Source organism: Danio rerio, chromosome 7, assembly GCF_052040795.2.
Source record: "Danio rerio strain M-AB ecotype USA chromosome 7, GRCz13ab, whole genome shotgun sequence".
Lineage (NCBI taxonomy): Eukaryota > Metazoa > Chordata > Actinopteri > Cypriniformes > Danionidae > Danio > Danio rerio.
This window is the reverse complement of record NC_141027.1, coordinates 59788656-59816439: the sequence shown is the minus strand read 5'-3', so window position 1 is coordinate 59816439 and position 27784 is coordinate 59788656. Positions and strand designations below refer to the sequence as shown.

The window sequence follows — 27784 nt, the reverse complement described above, 5'->3', positions numbered from 1 at the left end:
TTAATTTTCATTCATCTTTATATAAATGTGAAGTATTACAGAGGGATGTTGAAAACTCAGTTTTTTTGAAAATCTCTCTAAAGTTGATGATGAATCCAATGCAATGCTTGAGCTGCCTATATCACAAGATGAATTATATACAGTAATGATGAGCATGGAAAATGGCAAATTGCCTGGCATTGATGGAATTCCTGTTGATTTTTATAAAGTTTTATGGCCAGTGATTGGTGAAGATTTGTTTTTAGTTTTAAATGACAGTTTAAATAAAGGATCATTGCCTTTGAGTTGTAGAAGAGCAGTTATTACTCTTTTACCCAAAAAAGGAGATCTTCAAAAATTAGGTAACTGGAGACTTTTGTGTTCAGATTATAAAATTATATTAAAGGCTTTAGCTGTAAGACTAAGTAAAGTACTGGACCAAATTATACAGCCTAATCAAAATTACTCTATACCAAATAGATCAATTTTTGATAATATTTTTTTAATTAGGGATGCGTTAGAAGTTGCTAAATTATTTGGTATTAATTGTGGATTGATCTCATTAGATCAAGAGAAAGCTTTTGATCATGTTGAACATGAGTATTTGAAAAAAGTTTTAAAGGTTTTTGGTTTTAGTACTCATTTTATAAAAATGATTGAGGTAATGTATAGTAACATTCAAAGTGTACTCAAAATCAATGGTGGTTTAAGCGCTCCTTTTGATGTACAGAGAGGTGTTAGACAGGGTTGTGCTATGTCAGGAATGTTATATTCCATTGCCATTGAACCTCTTCTACACAGAATAAGAGCGGAATTAAAAGGTTTTTCTATACCCCACTGTAATGCTCAAGTGCAACTTTCAGCATATGCAGATGTTATTGTTTTATAACTAACACTGATGATGTAAGAAGACTGGAATGTATTATTAACAATTTTAAAAAGATTTCTTCTGACAAAGTTAATTGGGAAAAAAGTGAAGCACTTCTCATAGGTGACTGGAAAAGAGACCCTCCCTTATTACCTGGAGGATTAAAATGGAAGAGGGGTTTTTTAAAATACCTTGGAGTTTACCTAGGTGAAAGTGACTTTGTTCAACAAAACTGGAACGGATTGACTGAAAAAATTCAAAGTCGTTTACAGAAGTGGAAATGGTTGCTTCCACAACTTTCTTACAGAGGACGAACACTCATTATTAACAATTTGGTGAGTTCCTCTATGTGGCATAAACTTGCTTGTGTTGATCCACCTGCTGGACTCTTACCAAAAATTTAAGGAGAACTGGTCAACTTCTTTTGGGACAATTTGCACTGGACACCTCAAAGTGTTCTGTTTCTACCAAGAGATGAAGGTGGCCAAGGGTTGGTGAATCTTGTGAGCAGGGGAGCCACATATAGACTACAATTCGTTCAGAAGTTGTTGTATGGGCCTGAAAATCTCGTGTGGAGGCCTTTAGCTCAATGCATCCTACGTGGAATAAATGGCTTGAATCTTCATGCGTCACTTTTTTTGACAGATAATGTGCATCTAGATCTGACTGGAATACCTTCTTTCTACAAAAGTATTTTTAAAGTATGGGGACTTTTTAAACATTCGCGGGCAGATTCAACAACATCTCTTTTCTGGCTGCTTGAAGAACCAGTACTTCTTGGCAGTCGCCTTGATGTAACAAAAGATGATACCCCAGGACTAAAAGAATTGCTTATTTCCAACAAAATGACCAAACTAAGAGACATTGTTGACAAGGCGGGTTTTGGACTAAGAGATGCAGAAAATGTTGCTTTATATATGGGAATTAGATCGGTGAGGTTTGTTACAAAATTTTTGAATGTTTTGAAAAGTTTTTTAAATGAAAAAGAAAAATTTTTAATTGAAGGTTACAGTCAAGGTATTATTTTCCCTAATGATCAAGATTGTTTCCCAGACATTACACTTACACCTAAGATTGAAAATTCTGGGATTAATAGTCCATTGTTATGTTTTAAGGAAAATGGGAATGTTGATTTTAGTACAGTTAAAGGGAAAGTGCTTTATAGAAATATTGTGAAACTAAATAATAAGTATACTTTAAAAGAGAGATCTGACACTGTGTGGAGATAAACTGTGTTTAGCAGAAGAAGAAAAACCAGAATGGGGAATATTGTATAAACCACCATTGAATAAAAGATCGGGGGATTTGCAGTGGAGAATTTTACACGGTGCTATAGCTGTTAATGCATTTGTGACTAAAATAAATTCTAGTGTGAGTGATCAATGTCCGTTTTGTTTAGAAAGGGAAACAATTTTTCACTGTTTTATGTATTGTAAAAGACTTGCTCCTCTGTTTGATGTTTTTTTAAATGTTTTAGTTTCTTTACTTGGTTTTTTATTTACGAAACAATGTTTTATATTAGGTTTTAAATATAAAAGACAAAACAAATATAAATGTCAATTATTGAATTTTATTTTTGGTCAAGCAAAATCAGCTATTTATATTACAAGAAAAAATAAAATAGAAAAGAGGAATGGTAAAAACATTGTAGTAGTTTTTAAAAACCTAGTAAAATCAAGAATTATTGTTGATTTTAATTACTATAAAATGATGAAAGCAATTAATGTGTTTAAAATTGAATGGTGTTGCGATGATGGCTTGTGTTCTGTCATTAATGAAGAGCTGTTTTTTATAAATGAATTGATTTGAGCTGTAAATCAATTGTTAAATAATTGCTTGTTAATAAAAGGATTTGTAAAATCAAAAAAAATCTCCCTCTCTCTCTCTCTCTCTCTCTCTCTATATATATATATATATATATATATATATATATATATATATATGTATGTATATATATGTATGTATGTATATATATATATATATATATATATATATATATATATATACATACATACATACATACATACATATATACACATACACACACACACACATATATATATATATATGTACGAAGCTCCGGTTTCCCCCACAGTCCAAAGACATGCGATACAGGTGAATTGGGTAGGCTAAATTGTCAGTAGTGTTTGAGTGTGTGTGTGTATATGTGTGTGGATGTTTCCCAGAGATGGGTTGCGGCTGAAAGGGCATCCGCTGTGTAAAAAACTTGCTGGATAAGATGGCGGTTCATTCCGCTGTGGCGACCCCGGATTAATAAAGGGACTAAGCCGACAACAAAATGAATGAATGAATGAATGAATGAATATATATATATATATATATATATATATATATATATATATATATTAGGTATATACTTGTACTTAAAATATATATATATATATATATATATATATATATATATATATATATATATATATGTGTGTGTGTGTATATATATATGCACTTTTTGAAGGCAAGTTTCAGTATAAAATAATTAATGCCGCATTACCAGGCTATCCAGCATTTCCTCCAGAGTTTTATCTAATTCCAGGTGTTTCATTTTTAATCTTTCAATTTCTGTTTTAATGGAATTTGATACCGCAGAAAGAAAAACCTCCACATTTTGTGACTTAGTGGTCCTTTAAGGTAATCACAAATCGCTGCTTGCATGGTAGACTCTCAATAAGAGTATTATCTTAATCATATTAAAAGCGGAGTATTGGTGTCCATGTAAATGCAGTGCCAAATGAAGTCGCGAGCTGTCAAAGACAGCGCATTCCACTCCCTTTCAGCATGTGCCCACCAATGTTTTATTAAGTTTGATGTTGAAGTTTGACTCCCTTAAATGCAAGTGTCTTCTTTGCGTTGTTGTGTCAGAATCCTTGTGGAATACAGCCATACTTCAGAATGCTTAGTTTAAGTAAATTTGATGAACGCAATGCGTGTTAAATCTGAAGGGAGTCGCTCCGACTGCCCTGTCCTGTCCTTGTGTGTGCGAGTGTGAATATGTGTGTCTGTGTTAGAGCTGCACAATTAACCGAAAAAAGATTGCAATCTCGATTTGATCCCCTAGATGATCTTAATCCAGCGTTTCTACGATTCTGTCAATCATATTTTCAAGTTCAGGAGAGAAGCAAAGGCAGCTGCGCAGTTTTTTCATTGTTTCAAACACATTGCTCAGCAACATAGACACCTCCAAATGATGTTAAAAGAGTCACATACTGTATTTATAAGGTATAATTCACCTAAAAATGTCATTTTTTTCTTCATATAATGCTTTATTCGCTGCCGGGAAATCACACGTGACATGAGCTGCTGACTGTGCGGGTGCACGCCCTACTTAATGACAGACGTGCGCGTCTACTTCAGTGAACAGAACCTGCATATGCTTTGAGTAACTTAGCAGTGAAAATAAAACCGAAAGCGTGCACATCATTTAAATAATCACAACGCATTTTAGAGTTATGATTGCAACAAGCATTTAATTTGTTTTTTCTTTCATAGCGAACACACAGTTGTGCATAAGAATAAATGTTTACAGTGTCAGAATAACTACTATAATGTTGTTTTTACCAGTGAATTAAATGGTCAAAAAATGTTGTCAATTAGAATTATTTTAAGTAGAATAGAATTATTTATAGAAACCAGTAGACCTAATATTAACATTGTTGTTTTACCATATGTTTGAGAAAAAACAATAATCTCATATTAAGCGTTATTTTACATCTACAGATTCGTGAGAAAATCATGATCTTTATTTTAAGCAAAAAAAATCGCGATTCTCATTTTGGCCAGAATCGTGCAAGCTCTAGTCTGAGTCTGTGTGTGTGCACACTAAATCAAAAAGTTACGAATTGCCATGAGATTGCGTTGCACTCTCAGTTCACATCATTCAAAAGAAAAGGTCCACATTGTCCACCGATAATTTCAACAGACTGGACTGTTTTAGCAACTGGCTGAATGTAAAGAAGGACAACTCAACTCACAGCAATACAACTTTACAATGAGTACAATTGTTTGTATTCAATACTTTATTGCTATTAAAATTTAAAATTTTCTATATTTGCAATGCCTATGTTTTGGCATTTTTTTTGCAGTCCACTTAGAATCCAGCTTGGAAATAGTTTTTTTTTCTTTAATGGCATTAAATGTTTTGAAATTCAAATGGCATTAACATGCCTGTGTGTTTATTTCTGTAATAAATATGGCTGTCAAGCCAGGATCTTGATGGTTTATTGTGGGTGTGTTGTTTACATTAAGAAATATGTGTAACAAGTTAAACAAAAAATTCTAATAAACATTTTTTAAGTAATTTTTGTCTTGCATTTCATTCATTTTACATTTAAATATTTTGATATATGATATATAATTTTACGTTACATATATATATATATATATATATAAGAATATTTATTGCTATAATATAAAAAATATTTTAAAAAACTTTATTTCTCTAAAAGTAAAACATTTAATCATTTATGTTAGGCAAAAGCTCAAAAATAACAATTTAATATGCTTTTTAAAAGATTTTAAAGAGTATTATTCCTTAATTTTAAAACTTTGAAATGTTAACTATACTTGCAATAGAATTACCCATATTGCTTTTAATGCATATAATAATCTTTACAATAACTGTAACTAGTGTTTTCACAATGCTGGAATGTCCAACTTTGAGATGATACCTAATAAAAATATCAACATTTCATACCATTTTCTATATTTTGTGATTTTTAACAAAATCTTAATATAATTGTTAATTATTATTTAATACACAAGAGCCAATATGGACATTAGCATTTTTATAACAAATTTTTGAATAGTAGATATTTGCTTATTAGCCTACTTGTTAGATGTAGATAGCTAATTACCATTTATAGCCTATCAAAAACAGTTTTCAGCATTTATTCCGCATATAAAACATATAACAAGTTTTAATCGCTGCACATATGGCATTTAGCATGCTTTACCATAGCGCTCTATAGCTGCGTTTCCACTATCGCGCCTAAAGCGAGCGAGCCAGGGCGAGCCAAGGCCAGTCGCAATTCTACTGTCACTTCTGGGGCCTAATCGGGCCAAATCAGGGCTTTCTTGGGGCAAGCGGCCAGGCCTTTTTCGTTCTGCTGAATACCTTGGGCCAAAACGGGCCAACTGGGGTTTCGAGGCGGAGTGAAAGGAAAGGCGGAGTGAGGACAGTTTTCTGATCGCAAACGAGTATGTGCCAAAAAAATAAATAAATAAGGGAAAGAAAACATCTAGCATTATAGGCTAGGGGTCTCTTTGCTTATGATTGCCCTTATGCTTCCCTTTTAAATGTAAGGCTGTTGCATAAAATAGTAAAGTTTTCATTTATAAGTGACTTTTTCCTATGCTGCGTCCTCCTTGATGTTTCAATAACGCATATAAATCTTTACCATATATTAAAGACACAGCAGCAAGTACAGGTTTTCAAGAGCTTTTGTCAAGTTTAAAAGGTGTGTTTGTGCAAATTTAGATGCCTGTGTGTGTGTGTGAGACCGAGGGAAAGAGCGCACAGCTCTGTTGATGCTGCACAGCTTTTTTCTTTTTGATATTTATTTTGGAGATAATACACAATATGAATACAACAGAAAGACATGAAACTTTACAAATTTCGTGTCCACTTTTGTAGGCTCAAAACAAGTGTCATAAAATAGCCTAAGCTATGTAGAAATAATTTAAATAATTGTTGGATATAATAAAATCACATTAAATAAATAAACCAATATAAAACAAATACAAGCTAAACCAATTTAGGTATATACAATAACTTACATACAGCAAACCGTTTTAAAGCCATATTAAACTTTCATTTTACAAAGACCTATCTGAAAGACAAAAAATTTTTTAGATATTTTCTAAAAACAATAAACACCGAAGAAGGTTTGAAAAATTATTTATTAAGTATTTGGATATGATGATATTAATTAAGTATTAATTAATTAAACAGAGCATTTTTTCGGTGAGTGAAAGCAGAAACTAGGCAACCTTATAGGCTAGGCTATGTTTTTTTTTTCTTAAATACATGAAAAGATTTATTAGTGAATAGCTGCTGAGCGCAACGAAACATAGGCTATATTTTATTACTTGCTCTGAAATACTTAAAACTTTCCCTAAATATCCTTAAATAAAGGGGAATCACCTATTAAGTATCATATAGGCTATAGGGAAGAATTCATGTTTCTGGTCTTACCGGAGCATTTGGGCTGAATGTTTGACGGCGACCACCTAAACGAGGATGTTATAAAATACATTTTCTTTTTTCTTTAAATTTTTCTGCCTTAATTAACAGAGAATTTCTGTGGTTTTATGTCATGGATTGGTGCGCTCACTGCGCTGGGTCCTTCTGTTAGTCGGTGAGTTAATGAATATGATGAATGAGAACACACAGGCCTGTGAGTACTTTTAACAGCAATCTTATTTAATTAATCGAATAAGTGATATTGATATTAATTCAGTTAATAGCATCTCGATATTGTTTATACAGGTCAATATTGTTTATGCGTGTCAAGAGAAGAGAGTGTGCGAGAAAGGCAAAGCGAAGATCATGTGTGGATATGTATCAAAATATCTATACTGATATTTGATATTGCTTTGCACATGTGTTTGAATTTTGTATGTTGCACTTTGCACAAACTTCACGACTGAAACTGCCTGTGATTTGTCAGTTTCTGTGCGTCATTAACAGATAGTAAACTTAATATGTGCTCTTTCCATGAGAAAAATGCTATAATGTTTAAGCGGGCCCGATACATCTCTCGATTATCCTACTCAGTGCTGCTGAACTGTTTACATTCTTTAAGACTGTCAATTGTGTGAATTATGACTGCAAGAAATGAATTAAAAGGGAAGTGCGTTTGGTAATGCGCGCCAAGACATGAGATGCACACAGAAATCTGCACTTTATGCCAAATTAAGTTCTCTTTCATCTAATGCAGCTAGAATGGTTAAAATTATCAAAGCAGAATACTTTAATCAAGATTGTAAAAGAGCCTGGCTAGCCAAAACATGTTTTTAAACCTCACGGTCACATCGTATGTATGCTGCTTTCTCAGTTTTGAAATGCATTACAAAAAAACTGTTGTTATCTGATGTGGGGACAAAGTCGGCCTCCTGATTGGGTGGGCCAGGTATTTCTCACTGAGGTTTGTCACTGTAATATTTGACAGCATATGTTAAGTAGATTTTAGGCAACACTGTCTTACCTTCACGTTTGTTGCATTGCCTTACCAAATCTTCTGCTTCCACCACTTCACCAGGCCTTAAACATAAATGACAATTATAATGTATAAAAAAGATTAACAAAAGAAGACTTTTGCTTATGTGAGTGAGTGTTTATGTCTGAAATACTTTGCCATAGCACAAGCTGGCCTATTATGCCTCCAAATGCAGCCAAGGCCCCCGGCTCGCGCACACACCTCACAAGAAGAGTACAAGGAGCAACCCAAGATAGGTAACTTCACTAGAGAGTGAGGAGAGCCCACAACAGCCTCACCCTACAACAAAGAGTGAGGACAATTAGCATATGTTCACTAGTTGTTATTTTATGATTTAGAGGGGAGAGATGATACAGTACTTCGTGATATCCCAAATATAAACAAGAATAACTATTTAAATAATGTAACTGATTACTTTGTATAGCAATATATTATTCACAGGCTCCTGAGCAGAGAACAGGGTTATTTCTTCAATAAGAGTTGCATTTGGACCAACTACAGCGACTTTGTGTAGCTCTCCATGATCTGTAAAACAGACACACACACACTTTAAGTATACATGTATAAGAACTACACATTATTATACAACATCCACACTTTTATGAATTCAAGCAGCTATTTTTTTCCAGTTTAATCTTTCGTACCTGTTCCAAGGTGCAAAACAGTTGTGATGGGTTGCTTCTGGCCACTGAATGCCGGTGTTAAGGTAACAGCCAGTTTAGTATATGTGATACCATATCTGATCATCAAAGGCACTGCTACCACACTGTTCTCCATAAGAGGGTGATCTCGCATGAAAGTAAGTACTTTATCTGGCAGCTTCAGTGAAGACTCAAATCCCAGCTCCCTCTGATCACTATTCAAACACTGAGAATGACCAAAGCAGACAGGAAATATAACATCAGGTTAAAGTCAAAAACAGTGAGTTCAACACAATACTAGCAACTGCAAAGTTAAGGGGCTTCTTTAGAATTTTAACAGATATGCTGTTTTTTATATTATATGCAGGCAGCATCAGTTAATTAGAAGCATGTAAAGACTAGAACGCACTACAAACCTGAACAGATTTGGAAACGCTTCTGGGTGGGTACACTGCCATGTACAGTAAGTCATAAGAAATGTTGGCCTTAAATGTTACATAGTTACTTTGTTGTAGTTAGGTACTCCTTCCATTACCATATTTGTCATCTACACTACTTGAATTAGCAAAACAAACATTCAGTTGCTCAAAATCTGTAAAAAGCTGGGGGAAAACTGTGCAGTGCACTCCAACCATAAGACTGCATACATTTTCTGTAGTTTAGTAAAGCACTACATAGTTTTGATTCATTGTACTATATGTATTTGTGTTGTTACAATACAATGCATGCAGGATATGGTCCAGTATAAAATGACATGATACAGCATAAGCCAGCACTTTTCTTTACAATGTTGTAATTTATACAGCAGAATGATGTTGTACTGTATGCACTGTACAATGTATGTTGTATGATGTATTATAGGCTTTAATATAGCAATTGAATGAAAGTAACGAAATACATACTTCTATATAGAATATACAGCTTGATCTCATGAGTAAACATAACTATTTTATGTTTTGTCAGTTCAGTCATGTGGAAATCGGGTGTGGCACCGCACCCCACCAGTAAACCCAACCGTCATTGGGAGATAAGCAAATTGTACTAAACTGTACAAATGAGATCGTACAAATTCATATGAATTAGCCACTGAATCAAAAAGTTACCACTTGCCAAGAGATAGCACTGGAATATAGCATCCATCTTGCTGTTTGTTGTATTATCTAATATTGTATGATACAGTAAAGTGCCATGTAAAAATAAGGTGTACAGCACTGCGATATGAATGTATCACAACTGATGTGATTCACAGGCGAGTGCCCCACACAATCACAGCAATAATGATACACATCCAGCTCTCTTTCAAAAACAATCACAAATTTAGTGCCCTGTCATGCTGCTGGCATTGTATAAAAACAATATATTAAAAAACAAAAAACATAGTGCTATCATTTAAAACAACTGGAAAAAATACTTTGGCTTTGGTGGACATGTGGAGATGTTAAATGGCCACAGGTGCACAGAAGTTTCATATCATTTAAACTAATTTCAAACAGGCAATTTCCATTATCAAGCAACATATCTGAAATCTAAACAACTACATTCTCATCTAAAGTTTCAAAAATGCATTATGTTGTCAATCAGCCACAGTCAAACTATACTAAATGTATTAACTACACAGACGAACAGGCTGGATCAGTGCTGGGATTAATATAATATAGCACAACTTTCACCCAATCAAAATCAAGAACTAGAAAGAACTGTTGAACAAACTGTAATATTGAGTTTCACTGTAAAATATAGATTTTTATTATGCATATAATAAAACATCCATATAATGTATAGAACAGCATGGTGAATTACTGGTACATACTTTCAGTATTGTGTAATATTATATTATATTGCAAGGTGTGGAACAGCATATTATAGTATAGATTAGCTCAATACTGTACAGTAGATGTAAATGTACACTCTCCGGCCACTTTATTAGGTACACGTGTGCAACTGCTCTTTAACACAAATTTCTAATCAGCCAATCACATGGCAGCAACTCAATGAATTTAGGCATGTAGACTGGGTCAAGATGATCTGCTACAGTTCAAACAGCATCAGCATGGGGAAGAAAGGTGATTTAAGGGAACTTTACTTAAGGGATTTAAGTTTGAACTTCAACTGCTGATCTACTGCAATTTTCACGCACAACCATCTCTAGGGTTTACAGAGAATGGCCAGGCTGGTTTCAGCTTATAAAACGGCAACAGTAACTTAAATAACCACTCGTTAGAACCGAGGTATGCAGAAGAGCATCTCTGTATGCACAACACGTAACAACTTTGAGGTGGATGGGCTACAGCAGCAGAAGACCATGCTAGGTGCTACTCCTGTCAGCTAAGAACAGGAAACTGAGGCTACAATTTGCACAGGTTCACCAAAATTGGATAATAAAACATTGGAAAAACGTTGCCTGGTCTGATGAGTCTCCAATTATGCTGCGACATTCAGATGGCATGGTCAGAATCTGGCATCAACAATATGAAAGCATGGATGCATCCTGGTGGTGGTGGTGGTGTGGGGGATATTTTCTTGGCACACTTTGAGCCCATTAGTACCAATTGAGCATTGTGTCAACACCACAGCCTTCCTGAGTATTGTTGCTGGCCATGTCCATCTCTTTATGACCACAGTGTACCTATCTTCTGTTGGCTTCTTCCAGCAGGAAAACGCGTCAGGATAACGCACATGTTACAAAGCACAAATCATCTCAGACTGGTTATTTGAACATGACAATGAGTTCACTGTACTCAAATGGCCTCCACAGTCACCAGGTCTCAATCCAATAGAGCACTTTTGTGATGTGGTGGAATGGGTTATTCGCATCATGGATGTGCAGCTGTCAAATCTGCAGCAACTGTGTGATGCGATCATGTCAATATGGAAGAAAATCTCTGAGGAACATTTCCAGTACCTTGTTGTATATATGCCATGAAGGATTAAGGTAGTTCTGAAGGCAAAAGGGGGTCCAACCTTCTACTGGTAAGGTGTACCTAATAAAGTGGCCAGTGATTGTATGTAACCTACTATGTAAAAAACTGCAGAGTATAATGTACTTCTAAATATATTGCACATTAATAAATGATATGGTAATGAGGGGTCTACCTGTCCTGGTCGTGGTGTTGGTATGGGCTCTGGGTTAATCCAGTTCTCACAGCTTTTTTTTAGCTCTTTAAAGGGTCCGTTCATCACCTTAGTAATCTCCTCTAGACTGTACACACACACGGCTGACAGCTCCTCTCTTTCCCTACACACAACACATTCAAATAACATAAAACGCACAATAAAAAGAAATCAATCATGGAGCAAAGGTAACTGAAATGATTCAGAAACAAGGTCAGAGTTAACGCATGTACCACTGTGAGGTGAATATGCCATAGAAGTGTGTGCTGCTGGGGTCTCCAGGTTGGTGCTGTACAGTGAATACATCAGTCAGAATGTTAAATCGCTGTCCACTTGCTCGATCTTCACACACCAGCTGTGCCTTCAGAAATGTCGTCCATCGTCTCTGCAGAGTCTTCATACCACCTACATCAGACTAGGAAACAGAGACATCAAAAAAGATCAGATAAATACAGTCTATACTGTAAGTGGGTGATGAAACACATACCAATGACAAAGAACAGAGCAGATGTGTCAAACTCAGTTCCTGGAGGGCCGCAGCCCTACAAAGATTAGTTTCAGCCCTGCTTTAACAAACTTATCTGTTGGTTTCAAACAAGCCTGAAGGACTTAGTTGATTGATCAGGTGTGTTTCATTATGGTTAAAGCTAAACTGTACAGAGCTGTGACCAACCAGGAACTGAGATTGACACTTGAGGAACAGAAGAGGTTCCTGGTTGAAGAAACGTGAACTCAAGTAGAACAGAAAAATTACATAGCATTTCATCTCTGATCCAGAATAACACTGAGATATCAAAAGTAAAAGCATAAAGCGACTAGACAAGAAAACCTAGTAGGTTTTATTCCTACCTTGCAGACTCTGGCTACTCTGGGCACTTTGACTTTGGTGTAGAGGTCATATTCTTTAGCCACCTCAGTAAAGAAGAAGTAAATTTTGTCATCTTCACCAGTAGGATTGTTCTTTGCATCCTCTTGAATGAATGCAGAACTAATAAACTCGGGATCTGTGTTCAGAAACAGAAAAAGGTAGAAGTTTAATTTAAAAGCGATTTAATTTGTAAATGTAAGTCTCTTGCAGTGTTGTGTAAGTCACTTCAAAAAAGTAGTTAATTAATAATTACTAATAACATAATTAAAATTGTAGTTTAACTTTTTTTAATTACTCTGCCTGAAATGCAATCATATTTGATATGGAAGCAAATTTCATATCATATATTATATTTTTTTTTACTCAATTTATCATTCTTTAAGCATGCATAATTTAACAAACAAATGCAAATTTCTTTAAAAATTTCATTACTATACTGTATATGTGTAGACTCTGGTTACATTTGAAATGTAAAGCAGCTCCTGAGAAGTTCACTGGTCTACATTATTCACTGCTCATAATTAACTACTCTTGAACACATTCTCTCTCTCTCTCTCTCTCTCTCTCTCTCTCTCTCTCTCTCTCTCTCTAAATATATATATATATTAGGGATGTGCGGAGCAGCCGGTATTTGTATTTGTATTTGTTGAGGGGGGAAAAGTATTTGTATTTGTATTTGTATTCGAGTAAAATTCAAAATGGCGCAAAAATATATATTTTTTCTATTACACTTCTAATTTACATTATAGTGAAAGAATTGTTTAATTATACCCATTATATAAATTATAGATATGCAATATTGGTTGTTGTTTTTGAACATGTGATAAGAAATGTCATTGAAAAGAAAATAACATAGAAGCCATTATCTCATCCGTGGTTAAACCAACAACTAATAAAATACCATTGTGAATATTATGAACCCCACCACCACCGTTCTTGTTGAAGGACACTGAATAGACAGAATAAAAACAAATAATACTTCAAAAAAACTGTTCTTCTTCTGAAAGAACTTCTTCCCAATGGACAGAATTCCAAAAACTAAAATTAACTAAATAAATCTAAATAAAACCCTGCCCGGGAGATCTGGCAGAGCAAAAGTATTCTATATAATACTAAAAGATACAGCCCTGCTATTGTCATCTGCCTGCCACAAAACAGACACAAAGTTTTTTTTTTTTTTTTATGTTTGAAACTGACTTGCTGGGGCAGAATGTGGCTGTGTTGATGGTTTGGTGCTTGTGGAGGATTTAGCAGAACATAGCTGTGCTGATTGAGGGGATTGATGCTTGTGGGGGGTTCACAGACAGTATCAGGAGAGGATGCTTTTAGTGCATGTGATAATACATTACATAGAAGGTTGCGCAGTGGCACAGTGAGTACCACTGTCACCTCACAGCAAGAAGGTTGCTGGTTCAAGCCATGACTGGGTTCTCCCCATGTTGGCGTGGGTTTCCTCCGGGTGCTCCGGTTTCCCCCACAGTCCAAACACATGCAATACAGGTGAATTGGGTAAGCTAAATTGTCCCTATTGTATGTGTGTGAAAGAGAGTGTATGGATGTTTCTCAGTGCTGGGTAGCAGCTGGAAGGGCAGCCACTGCATAAATCATATTCTGGATAAATTGGTGGTTCATTCCACTGTGGCAACCCCAGATTGATAAAGGAACTTAGGTGAAAAGAAATGAATGATTATGCATAGGAGATGTTGACAGATGTTTAATATCTCTGCTGATTTCACTTTTGCACACATTATAACGTTTTAGTATCAGTTTGTTTTATCTGCAGCTCCACTGACTGTAAAATTCTTCCACAAAGAACATGAAGTTTTATTTTTTTTACTGGTGAAGGACCAAGAAATAGCTCAGCAGCAGTCTCACTATTTTTCTATTCGGGTGCCCAAATGTATTTGAGGAGATTCTAGTTAATAAAAAGTGACGGGAAGCTATGCTAAGGTTAACTAGCCTATAGCATATATCTTGCTGTCTGCAAAAGACAGTAATTTAGACGTACCATATAACTCCCATAAGTGCATACCATTAGACAAAACAGCACAAGCATCATTTTAACCTTTATAAACGAACGTTAATGTTACTCTGTCAACAGACTAACGTTATTGTCTAAATTACCGCGCTAACAGAGCTAACGTTGCGTAAACAGAGCACCCGATTGCAAACTTTCCGATCCCGATCAAACTCCGCTACAAGTTTATAAACTGCATCTGGAACCCAATTAAGGTACAAAAATCTATTTAACAAAAATAGTGATGCAGACAAGTATTTTTTTCGCTCAGCCGAGCCTTCTCTGTCTGTATCTGTGGAAAAGATTGTGCCAGACACCTCCGCCCCGCCCTCCGAGTGAGCGTCTCTCTCGCTCTCGCTCTCGCTCTCTCTCTCTCTCTCTCTCTCTCTCTCTCTCTCTCTCTCTCTCTCTCACTCACGCGGGCATGCACTGTGGTCTCATGAGGAAACGCTGCTTTTTGATATAGTGTTTTTCTTTCTCCCGAATACAAATAATTTTTCAAGTATTTGTTCGAAATAAGTATTCGTAAAAACACGCTATTCGTGCCTTTCCGAATACCGTATTCGGGTTCGGCTCCACCCTTAATATATATATAGTTTGATGGCAAAATTGTGTATATAAAAACAAAGTCAAACATTGAGAGTCTCAAAAACCCTTTTTTATTACAATACATGTGTGTGTGTGTGTGTGTGTGTGTGTGTGTGTGTGTGTGTGTGTGTGTGTATATACATATATATATACATATATATATATATATATATATATATATATATATATATATATATATATATATATATATATGTATATATATATATATAAATATATATATATATATATATATATATATATATATATATATATATATATATATATATGTATACACACACACACATATACATATATATATATATGTAAAAAATTTGTGTCTTTCTGCTTTAATTACTAATAGTCTTAGATCTAGTAACTATTGAAAGAGGTACAAGACAAGATTGTCTGTTTAGCCCTTTACTTTTTGCCTTAGCAATGGAACCCTTAGCAGTAAAACTAAGAGAGGATACAAATACCCAAGGTATTTCTTTAAAGGTTCAACAGCATAAAATTTCGCTATATACTGATGATGTTTTGATTTATTTAGAGTTCCCTAAGAAATCTATACCTAATTTGATAACATTAATTAATGATTACTGTTATGTATGTGTGTCTTATCATCAAATGTTCATTCATAAATCGCACATACTTCTGAATTAAATCAGCCACACGCAGGTTAACATTTTAACACCACTCTTTACTTCTCTTGTGTCTATAAACTCCGTAACATTACAAAACTTCCCATCATGCCACCTGTTTCCCGTCTTAAAGACACAGATGCAATTATAGTACATGACATCCCCCCCCAAAGTTGGATAAAGACTATCAATCTAAATTGTCTTAAACTTACCTAAAAACAACATATTTAAACATTTGACTAGCAAACACCACATTCTCTAACTTGCTTTAAAGTTACTGCATTTTGAACATCAAAACAGCACTTTGTTTTTATCAGTTCAAGAATTCAACTGATGACAAAGTCTGTAAATTTTTTTGGTAAACTTCGTTCCCTTTTGGGCTTCTCATATGAGGCATTTTGTTCACACTCTGTTGTGGATACAGGTCTAACTGATCCCTCTAGCAGTTTCTTTTGATTTGTGTCCCCAGAACAGCTGGCATCTTCTGCTTTTTTGTTACCCTGGCTGTCTTCTGTTTCTTTCTCCACATATCTCTTCACAAATGTTGTATTGTGGCTATATTGAGCTCCAGTTGGTGATTCGACAGTTATTTGGTTTCCAGCTCTTCTGATTACTGTGTGAGGTGTTGCACTGAATGGTGTGGTAAATTTATCAGTCTTGTCCTGTCTGATCAAAACTTGATCCGCAACCTCTACACCTGATTGTTGTGCTTTGCGGTGTTCATCTGCGTACAGTTTGTATTTTCCTTTTTTCTCAGCATCATAATCATGAACTTCGAGATCTGTATCCACAGATGTGAGTTTAGGTAGCTTGCCTCTCATTTTCCTTTTTAACAAGAGTTCAGCTGGACTTTTTCCTGTTGTGTTGTGTACAATTCCTCTGTATACTGTAACATACCTCCTGAGTTCCTTTTGCCAGTCCAGTCCCTCAGACTGCGCAATTCGAATACATTTCATGATAGAGGAATTCTGACGCTCAACTTCACCGTTAGCCTGGGCCTATTTAGGTGTTGTTTTCAGATGTTTAATTCCATTCCCTGTTCCATTCCATTCACAGAAAGCTTTGAATTCGTCTGACCTGAACTGAGGTCCATTGTCTGATTTGAGTGTTAAGGGAAGTCCATGTCGGCTAAATATGCCCTCTAGGCTGTCAATCACATTTGAAGTTGTGGTGGAGGTCATTATATCATACTCATAATACCTGCTATAATAATCCACAACAACCAGAATTGAATGTTTCGAAGGCAAGGGCCCCAGCAGATCCACTGCTAAATCTTGCCACGGTCCATCAGGTAATGGTAAAGGTCGTAGTGGCTCTGGAGCATCAGGACGAGAGACAATTTGACAGCCATGACACGATTTACAATGTTTCTCAGCAGCTCTGTCCATGCCAGGCCACCATACTTTGGTTCTGAGATGCTGCTTAGTTCCAACTATACCTAGATGTCCCTCATGGGCAAGTGCTAGTGCTCGTGCTTGTAATGTTTTTGGAAGTACAATACGTGTTCCACGTAAAACCAGATAGCCTATTGTGCACAGCTCATTAGCTATGGCTGCATAAGACTTTCAATAGCTCTTCGCACTTCTGTCAGTTCTGCATCTTTTTCTGAAGCCTCTTCCACTTCCCTTGTGGTTAGGGCTCTTGGAGTGGCACTAATGGCTACAAATCTCACATACTCATCAGAGTCATGTGAGTGTTTCTCTCTCATTGCTGTGCTCCCTAAAAGTCGTGACAAAGGGTCAGCAATATTCTCTTTTCCTGAAACAGGCAATCTTAAAGTCATATGGTTGGAGACGTAAAACCCACCGCTCTATGCGGGCACATGGCTTAGAACGTGGACCATATATTGACTCTAACGGTTTATGGTCTGTGAGCAAGTCAAACTGTCTCCCATAGATATACGGGTGAAGCCTTTCACAAGCCCATACAAGAGCAAGGGCCTCCCTCCCGCCTTCATGACGGCATGTAGGCGTTGGCTGTGTCTTTTTTGGTCTGGAGCATGCACAATTATATCATCAGAGATGTTTTCAACTCCCTCTATTCCAGTAAGTGCAGCAGCTATCTCATGTTGATATTGCTCACTTGCAAATGATACTCCAAAAATGAGATGCTTATATCTGTACACTCCATTATGAACTGCAAAAGTTGTGATCTGGCGAGATTCTGGTGTCAGCTCTAACTGATGGTAACCCCATTTCAGATCCAATTTGCTGAAAATCATTGATCCGTTCATACTTTGTAGAAGTTCATCTACTGTAGGAATAGGGTATCATTCTCTGATGATTACTCGATTGGCCTGCCGCATGTCAAGACAAAGTCTGATTTCAGAATTAGCTTTTGGCACAATTACAACAGGATTGACCCATGGAGTGGGTCCATTTACTTCTTCTATAATGTCCATCTCTAAGAGTTCTTTGATTTTATCCTCCACAGGACCCCTCAGATTAAATGGTATTCTTCTTAAGGGTTGGGCTACAGGCTGGACTGTTTGATCAATGTACAGACAGATTTGCTTAGTTTTCAGCTTACCAACTCCCTGAAACACTTCTGGGTATTGTGACTGGAGTGATTGTTTAAGGTCTGTTACCGCTGCAATATCTGTCCCAATTTTGAGTACTCCAAGCTCCATGGCTGTATCTCTCCCTAGCAGAGGTTCACCAGTTCCTTCTATAACAATAAACTCAGCATGTACCATCCGACTGCCTATTGTTACATCACATTTAAATGCTCCCTTTACCAGCAAAGGCTGACCTAATTTTATTTTTATTTTATTTTATTACTAAAATATAGCAAGCAAATCCGTTTTTTAATGAAGTTAATGGTTAGCATTTTGACTGTCTGTCTGTTATGACTGATTGCGTGATCCTTCTGGACAGAAAACTACTGCTAATGTTTTGATCAAATAACTTAACTTTAAATCGGGTTCACTGTGTTTTGATAGTATTGAAGTATTACGTGTTTTAAAATGAAATGTTTGTTTTTATGTAAAAAAAATGTGGCCAGAAAAGGGGTTTCTTTCAGCTGTAACAACCCCTAATACAACCATGGAATAAGCCAAAGGAAAGAGAATGTGTTTTGGCCAGAAAAGCTACTATTTGGCTAATTGTGTGATGTAGCTATGTTAAGGTGTTAAGTGTTTATAAAAAGTATTTCATGTATTGATAAATGCTTGTTGGAAAAATATTACCAAGCCTCACTTGTGGACCACAACAGTGTCAATTTTAATGGAGAAACTCTAAAAGGATAAAACAAGGAGTAACAATAGTGGAAGACAAGACAGAACCTGGCCTGGGACATTTATGTTGCAACTTTGTTTGTAGTGAGGGACTGCCACCACATGAATGTTTTGTTTATTTTTGTAATTAAATTCTTCCCGTCTCCCACTTTTTCCATGTGTAAAATTGAACTCTGTTAAAATACATTATTAGTAACTGTAATCAAGTTACTTAAAAATGAAAAGTAACTTCAGCAGAAAAATTATTTAATTGCAGTAACCTGTTATTGTGCAACTAATCACATGCAACAAGGAGAGATGGATGGACAGACCAATTAGTATCTTACCACTAAGCCAGTTGATTGATTGCTCAGTTCGGATGCGTTCCTGCTCGATGCCTGTTGCTCTGGAAATGTCATACATTGTGCCAAGAAAATTACTAGTGACAGCAGTGTACAGAATACCTCCTGAAAAAAGAGAGAAAAGGAAAAAAAAATTAATATGTTGTTTTACTAATACTAATGCCACATCTATAATTCATGCTATCACATCTAGGCAACCAAATGTTTCTGCAAAAATGTCACTGTAAATAGCCTATTTAGTGAGGACCAGCCAATGTCAGCTTTAGGTTCAGGGGAAAAACAAAAAATTTAAGCAAAATGAAAAATGCTTTCTTTGTTTAGAATAATTTTTTTTAGCATCTAAGGTTAGCTTTACAGAATACAGAAACAACAGATGATACAGTATGTCTACAGTTTCATACCTGCCATGACTGCAGTGTAAGGCTGGCTAGGCTCAAAGGGGCATTTCCCCTTCCCGGTCTCCATCTTTATAAAACCATCATCCTGTTTCTCCAGAGAGAATGTAGAGATGTTCTGTAACAAGTAAGACAAGACAGGAAAAACGTAGTAGTTACAAACTAGTACATACTGTAAATTTGAGCAAAAAACAAATGTATGAAGGAGAGAGAGAGAGGGGTATATACACCTGTATACTGAAGGAGGCAATCTAATAAATATTTCTTTAATCTCTAAACTAATCAAAAAAGTTAAGAGGTAAAGGGAAAGTAAAAAAAAAAATCTGTCATCATTTATGATCAATTCACATGGGGCTTTAGAGTCAACGCTTGACGGAGGGCATGTCTGAAGTTGGGGATAATGCGATCGTCATAGCATCACAGCCAATGAAATTAGTCCGCAATCGGCTACTGTCAGAGAATTTGCATAAAGCATCCTTATTGGCTGAAGCTTCCATTGACGCTTGAAATGTTGAGAAATTCCTAACTTCTACAGCAAGGATCTACAATTCAGTTCAGCAGCGCTTGAGGTCACCCATTCAAAGTGAATGGGAAGCATGAATGCTGATGCCTTGTGTGAATCATATGTTACTTACCCTTTCTTGTTCCAAACTTGTTTGAATTTCTTCAGTTGTAAAAAGATGACATTTTAAAAAAAGCTAAAAACATTACCAGTAAACATTACCAAAGTATAGGTTTTTCGTTCTATGGATGTCAAAGGTTAGATGACTTCAGCTTTCTTTAAAATCTTCTTTTGTGTTCAAATGAAGACATAAACTGAAACAGGTTTAGAACAAGTGAAGAGTATGCAAAAAAAAAAATTATAAATGTAAGGTAAAACTATTTTTTTAACTGAATTTTATCTGCCACATTCCACTCGCAGCAACATAAACACTGAAATAATGGTTTCTGCAAAACAGTTGCAAACTATTTATATGGGGTGAATATAAACAAACAAATTAAATTTAGTAATGTTCAACCTAATTTGTTTGTTTAAATTCAGCCCAAATACATTTACCTTAAAATAATTTGTAAATCCAATAATTTTTTTCAGTGCATGTGTATATGTGTCAAAACGTGACACATTTCTTTTAAAACTTCTTTTTAAACTAGGTACTTAATAGTATGTAACACTTGAAAGTACACTTACAATAAAAGCACACTGAGGGTCAAAAGCAAATGTTCCACAGGCATATATGCGGCCATCGTCCAAAAACTCCAGCAAACGAACATAATTCCTGCAGTCATCCTGTAAGGGGCAGCAGAGTAAAGCATGACATACTGCAAGACAAATAATATATAATTAAATGCTCTTTTTCATTTTCTATTAATTAAAAGGACACTGAAAACTAATAGTTTTTTTTTTTTACTAAAGCTCTTCACATTATGTATAAATACTGTATGTCATGTGTGACATTAAAACAATTGCTGAGCACAATAAGAGTGTTTCTGCATTATTAACAATGATTGGAAAACCAAACACTGCTTGGCTGTGTCTAATCAGTACAGTAAATGAGTAATGTCTGACATTTCACAGTGGGTCAATTCATAAAGCATAAAGGAGCACAAATATATCTTACAAAAATATATCCTGACGATAGGCCTGGCTGGAATTGTGATAAAACCATTTTTTTTATCTTACACCATTTGGCATATCTTTAAATATGTAAGCGAGCCTGTATTGATTCATTGTTTTTCATTTGTTTTATTCAAATTTTAAGGTTTCAGGCTAGAATAAATGAATAAGTAAAAATATATACTAACATATATATATATATATATATATATATATATATATATATATATATATATATATATATATATATATATATATATACACACACACACACACACACACACACACACACACACACACACACACACACACACACACACACACACACACACACACACACACACACACACACACACACACACTTTATGTTTGCTTGCTATTGAGTTCTGTATGTCCCCCCACATTAACCACACACACAACAGTTTACCTCTGTTTTTCCTTTAGCAACACAAGATTTTCTCCTGTCCTCTGGAACACTCCACTCAATCTACATACACACATGAGAAATAAAAAGAATGTTTAAAAAGAAACCATGTCAGCCATGAAGATGTAAAATGTGTTTGGCAAGCAGAGGGTTAGAAACTGACAACATATGATTGTTTTTTATTTAAATATCTATATGATGTTCAAATTAAAAGGCCAGGAACCAATGACATAAGCTGCAGTTACCTTACATAAATCTCAAAATTAATTTTACTTGCCATAAAGGTTGATTCTACATTGGGAAATTTAGCACAGCTTACACAGATGCTTCGTTTTCTTAAATGCAGATTTTGTTTTAATCATCTGTTTGGTAAAAATCATACACTTCAAGATGATTAGAGGCTTAAATACAATACTATTTTACTGTTTCTCTGTACACTGTCTTTTTAAAATGTTTAAGATTATGTTTTCAAAAGACCGAAAATAAAATACAAATAAAACATTTGAACCACAAAAACCTCTAAAACCTTTGCCTAGAGACAAGAACCAACCAATCAGCACAATAAATTAGTTAATACAAAGACAATAGATATACAAATAAAAGCCCAATGCTCAGTATGGTTAACAGCGAACAAAGTATTGTCTTCTGATGAGTATAGCCAATTATCAATCTTTATAGCTAGGTGGTTCCAACAGATTCCATGTTGTTTTTTTTTTTTTCCATTCCATTGTGAAGGGCTACTCTCTATTGCCTCGTTTCCACTGACTGCTACAGTACGGTACGGTTCGAATCAGTACGGGTCACCTTTATCAGGCTTGCGTTTCCACCACAAAGGGTACCCTTTTGGTGGGCGTGGTGTATGACAGTTTAAGTTGACGTCATGCTCGCTCTAATAAATGTCTACAGTAAAGCTGTACAGGTCGTTCACATATCATAATGAGCAGCACTTCTCACAAAACAGATACTTTATACACGTAAATACTTGCTTATAAATGTTTATTACTAACTTTTCTATGAACATGATTTGATTATAGCTGCAGATGAATGACAGTGCGAAATAGGCTACAGTAACGTCTGTAATTATATAAAATAAATACATAAATGCAACATATATGAACACATACAGCCCCTTACAGTCTCTGATATATTATTAATTACAAAAAATTACACACAGCTAACATTTAGTACTTATTTGAGTTCAAAAACACACGCAATATAACCCATAGACAGCACAAACCTCTCATCTGAGTCTGTAATCTTTACCAGCACATGTAAGCTCTGTTAGAGAGTAATTTTGTAATTCTCAGTTCATAATAATCCAAAAGACGAAGATAAACATGGCAGTTTGTTCATGATTCAGGTTGCAAAAACAATTTTGCTCCTGTGTTTTGACGGCTTCTCTTTTTTTTCTGCGTTTTACTCCCACTTCATTCTCGCACTTTACCTTTTTTTCTGAATGGATCAGATGACAGGGACACTTCAATAATCACACACACGCTATTATCATCAGCTCAAGAAGTTCATTATATCAAATATAGAGGCTATCGCGAGCTCCCGGAAGAAAGCGAATACCGCTCATACTTTTAGTCGAGCTCGTAAAACAACAACAGGACACGGCAGATTTTTCTTCTTGGCTTTGTGTCTTTTCTTCGAAACAACGACAAGGTTTGTTTGAGCCTGGGTCATGGCTCGTTATTACATGCATATAGTTTTTCTATGTAATGTCTCGGCTTTGTATTTAAAAAAAAACATGGCGGTTCCTTTGTTTACGTTCTGTGTAGCTTCACGAGCTTGTGATGTATCTCTGTAACCAATCAGCGTTCAGCTGCATGTGTAGCTCCACCTTTTGGTACCCTTTCTTCCGTTTGGTACCCTTTTGAAAGGCTGCCGAAAAAGTGGTACGGTACGGTTTGGTGCGGTATACTTTTTGACAGTGGAAACGACCATAAAAGCGTACCCAACCGAACCATACCACTCAGTGGAAACAGGCCATATGCCAGGGGTGTCCAAGCTCAGTCCTGGAGGGCTGGTATCCTGGAGAGGTTAGTTTAGTTTAACACTCCTGCATTGTGCCATAATCCCTTTTTAGAGTCCGTTTTAAGATATTAGAGCATAGGGATGGGCCCTTTCAAATGGAGTGCAGTGTGTAACACCACACAGCTTCCCTCCTCAAATGTGTAAAAAGTGTCCTTCAGTTTTATTTTTCCTTCATTCCAGTTAGCCCTTCGAAGTGGCCAGTTTTGATTGTTCGGTTTAGAATTGCACTTCAATATGAGAGTAATTTTTTTAATTCCAAAGCACCCTTCGAAGGGTGATATATCTAGTTTGGAATGCACCAAACATATTGGTTATAAATGCAACCCTCTTTACCTGATGGAGGGAAAAGTTGGGAGATTTGTCAGAGCAACCACTCTGAATTGTATTAAAAACAGGCCAATGAAATGTCTATGTAATTAGTGAGTGCAATCTGCCTGTGTCACCACTCTTGCAATTAGGGGTATATAAGGCACACCTGCAATATTGAGGAGCCAAGCCTGACTTAACATTCAACTAATGATTCAGCTGCTGTGGCAACAGGTTTACATTTGTAAAGCTGCAGTCACACTAGACTTTTCAGCCCATATATTTCCATTCATATATTTCCAAGCATGCAAATGTGTCAAGACTGGAAACTCGTGCAACAAGTTTCACAGTTCGCTGAATTGCAAGGTTCAAGCTTTGTGGACTAAGATCTGTGAAATCGCATCATGTGACTGCGTGACCCATTTGAAGATCAAAACATGACTTCTAATGACTTCAACAAATATATGTTGCATGTACATATGACAGGGTTTAGACAGGCACAGCCTAATGAAAATCAAGGACTTTTAAGCATTTTCCAGCATCTATTTTTATTTTCAAGACTGACACGCTATGTATTGAACACCTGAAATGTATTCTCAGGAACCCATAAAAACCTTGCATAGGAATTTATACAAATAAAAAACATTAATAATAATAGTACTAATAATATTTATTAATCATATATTAATAATATAATAAATCTGCACTAAATGTGCTTGTAAAGTAAAAATACCATTACATTGTTAAAATAATATAAATTTGAGTAAATAATAGTAGTATTAGCTAAAAGTGCAAAGTACTCTTTTAAAAAGTACTAGTTAGTTACTTTTGAAAACCACCACATACTCAATAAGGCCATAGAAACACTTTTTGTCCATTTTTATAAAACAACATTTTCAAGCTTTGAAAGGTTTAATTAAAGTATATGATGAAAAGATTTACATTTAGCCTTTTACTGACATATTTTACACTCTTTTTCTTTACAATATGGCATTTTTGTTTCTTAAATAGCTGTACATCACATGGAAATTTTATTTTACACTCAATCTTAAACTAAAATAATTTTACAAAAAAGACAAGTGCACTGTCATTAATAAAATAATTTTCAAAAAATGGCTTCATTTTACTTGAGGTATTTGAAATATGACAACACTACAAACAATTAATTATGACTTTTGTTTCAATAATCAATTCAACTCTAAATTTGCTTCCTAATTAATTAAATATTATCAAGGTAGTTTAGGATAGGGATCAGAATAAGTTCAATGCAGAAAATTTACTTATTAATTACTATAAAGCAGCCAATATCATAATAACATGCATGCTAATAAGCAACTAGTTAAAAGTGAGAATTGGTCCATATATTAATGTTGTACCAATTTAAGCAATTTTGATTGATTGGGATATTTCTGTAGGGGAGTGAATCATATTGCATTAAATGTAATAAACAAAATTACAAGCACAGATAAATACAGTACAGCAAAAATTAAAGTAAAATAAACAGTGATGTTGTGTTTTGCAAATGTAAATTTAAAAATTACACAGCATTTACTGTAAAAATTATTCAATAAAATTCTAATTGATAAAAGTTCTCGTGCTTGAATGCAAATTATAAAATTCCGTCATTATTATTTTTAAACTAGGGCTGGGCTATACAATAAATAAATAAATAAATAAATAAATACATAGATAAATAAATAAGATCATGATATAATGGTTTGTATCATTCGGTATCAATAATTATTGAATACATATGTGCAATCCATTTAAGAATATTAGTAAAGGTAATTTATTTAACCACTTTAATTTATCAACATTTCTAGGGCAAATAGTTTTAATAGTCTAAAAAAAAATAAAAAATTACCAACTCTTATGTCTTATAATAAAATAAGCATTTTATAATGAATTTTTATTTTAATGCATTTTTAATAAACACGTGTTAAAGAGACTCTTAAACTTGATGAATAAAATGTTACAAAGTGTGTGCAACAGTAAACTGTAAACACTGAACAATCAAAGCAAACTTAGATCAACATCTTTAAGTTGTCAACAATAATGATACGGTAAACTTCAAACTCTGTAAACAAAACAAATTATGATAATCAAATCTGAGCTTTCAAGTAAAGGAACTAACCATCATTATTCAAATACATACTGAACATTACAAATTGTGAAGGTGAATACTACATTACCCATATGCTAATAAATCTTTCACAGGTGGTGCTAGTGGCTGGGATGCACAAGAAAAGAAACCAAAAAGCCACTTTGGCATACATCCTTGCATCTTTTCTTTTTTTGTTTACAATCTCCTCACTGCAGCTTGTCATGGCACTCATTTTCTCATGTGTTATTCTGACCTGAGGCGGCGATGACGAAACCCAACCACAGTCCGTTAACAAATCGCATCTTAAAGCGTGTGAAAAGTGCGTGTGGCATGTCTTCCTTCACAATTTTTGATGGTGCGCTCCCCCTGGCATCTGTGTTTGTGCAAGCAAGCCTTACACCTGATTAAAAATAACCTCTAACCTTATAGGCATTACTTCCAAGGTGCACGCTAAGCGGACACATGTTAATAAATCTTAAGCACTTCATACCGAAACTTCATTCTATATGAAACTTTTTTTTTTTTGCGTTTTTGACAATTGTGTTCAGTCAATAAATACCGATACCATTTTATCAGCCCAGCCCTATCCTAAACTATCCAGTAACTCCACAAATGTGTTTTAAACTATGGGTTTTAGTCAGCAATATTCCAGACTTAACATTGCAGTAATTCAGAAATTATTATTAATGCTGTAATAATGCAAAGAACAGTTTTGTAAAGCCGTTTTATACTATTTCAAATATATATATATATATATATATATATATATATATATATATATATATATATATATATATATATATATATTAGTGCTGTCAATTGATTAAAAAAAATAACTAATTAATCGCACCTTTTTAAAAAAATTAATCGTGATTAATTGCAATTAATCGCATTTAAAATACTGAAACTTGTCATTTTGGCTATTCAAATGTAAAATTAATGTAAACGCAAGACAAAAACTATTTAAATTCAAAATATAATTGTTTATTAGAATTAAAATTCAAAACATAATTGTTTAATAGAATTTTTGTTTAACTTGTAATACAGATTTCTTTATGTAAACAACATACCCACAATAAACCATCAAGATCCTGGCTTGACAGCCATATTTATTAAAGAAATTAAAACACAGGCATGGTAATGGCATTTAAATTTCAAAACAATCAATGCCAATAAAGAAAACATTGATTTCCATGTTGAATTCTAATTGGACTGCAAAAAAAAAAAATGCCAAAATACAGGAATTGCAGATATGGAAAATGAAAAATTATAATAATAAACTATAGAATACAAACTGTTGCACTTATTGTAAAGTTTTATTGCTGTGAGTTGAGAACATTAGTTATAAATTAGAAACAATTTAGCTTAATCCTCCCTTATAT

The 27784-nt window shown here is 34.8% G+C and overlaps 1 protein-coding gene across 2 annotated transcripts in view; it reads right to left on the bottom strand.

Moving 5' to 3' along the window:
- Positions 1-27784, bottom strand: part of sema4f (sema domain, immunoglobulin domain (Ig), transmembrane domain (TM) and short cytoplasmic domain, (semaphorin) 4F) — a 138107-nt gene that overhangs the window by 5239 nt on the left and 105084 nt on the right. For both annotated transcript variants that reach the window (XM_087261919.1, XM_087261920.1), the window contains exons 3-13: positions 21959-22018; positions 21106-21204; positions 19923-20034; positions 19507-19626; positions 12684-12838; positions 12068-12249; positions 11817-11958; positions 8727-8949; positions 8498-8607; positions 8216-8361; positions 8071-8126 (exon numbers count right to left, since the gene is read on the bottom strand). In XM_087261919.1, the coding sequence (XP_087118045.1) occupies positions 8071-8126; positions 8216-8361; positions 8498-8607; positions 8727-8949; positions 11817-11958; positions 12068-12249; positions 12684-12838; positions 19507-19626; positions 19923-20034; positions 21106-21204; positions 21959-22018 (1405 nt within the window). The remainder of the gene's footprint in view (positions 1-8070; positions 8127-8215; positions 8362-8497; positions 8608-8726; positions 8950-11816; positions 11959-12067; positions 12250-12683; positions 12839-19506; positions 19627-19922; positions 20035-21105; positions 21205-21958; positions 22019-27784) is intronic.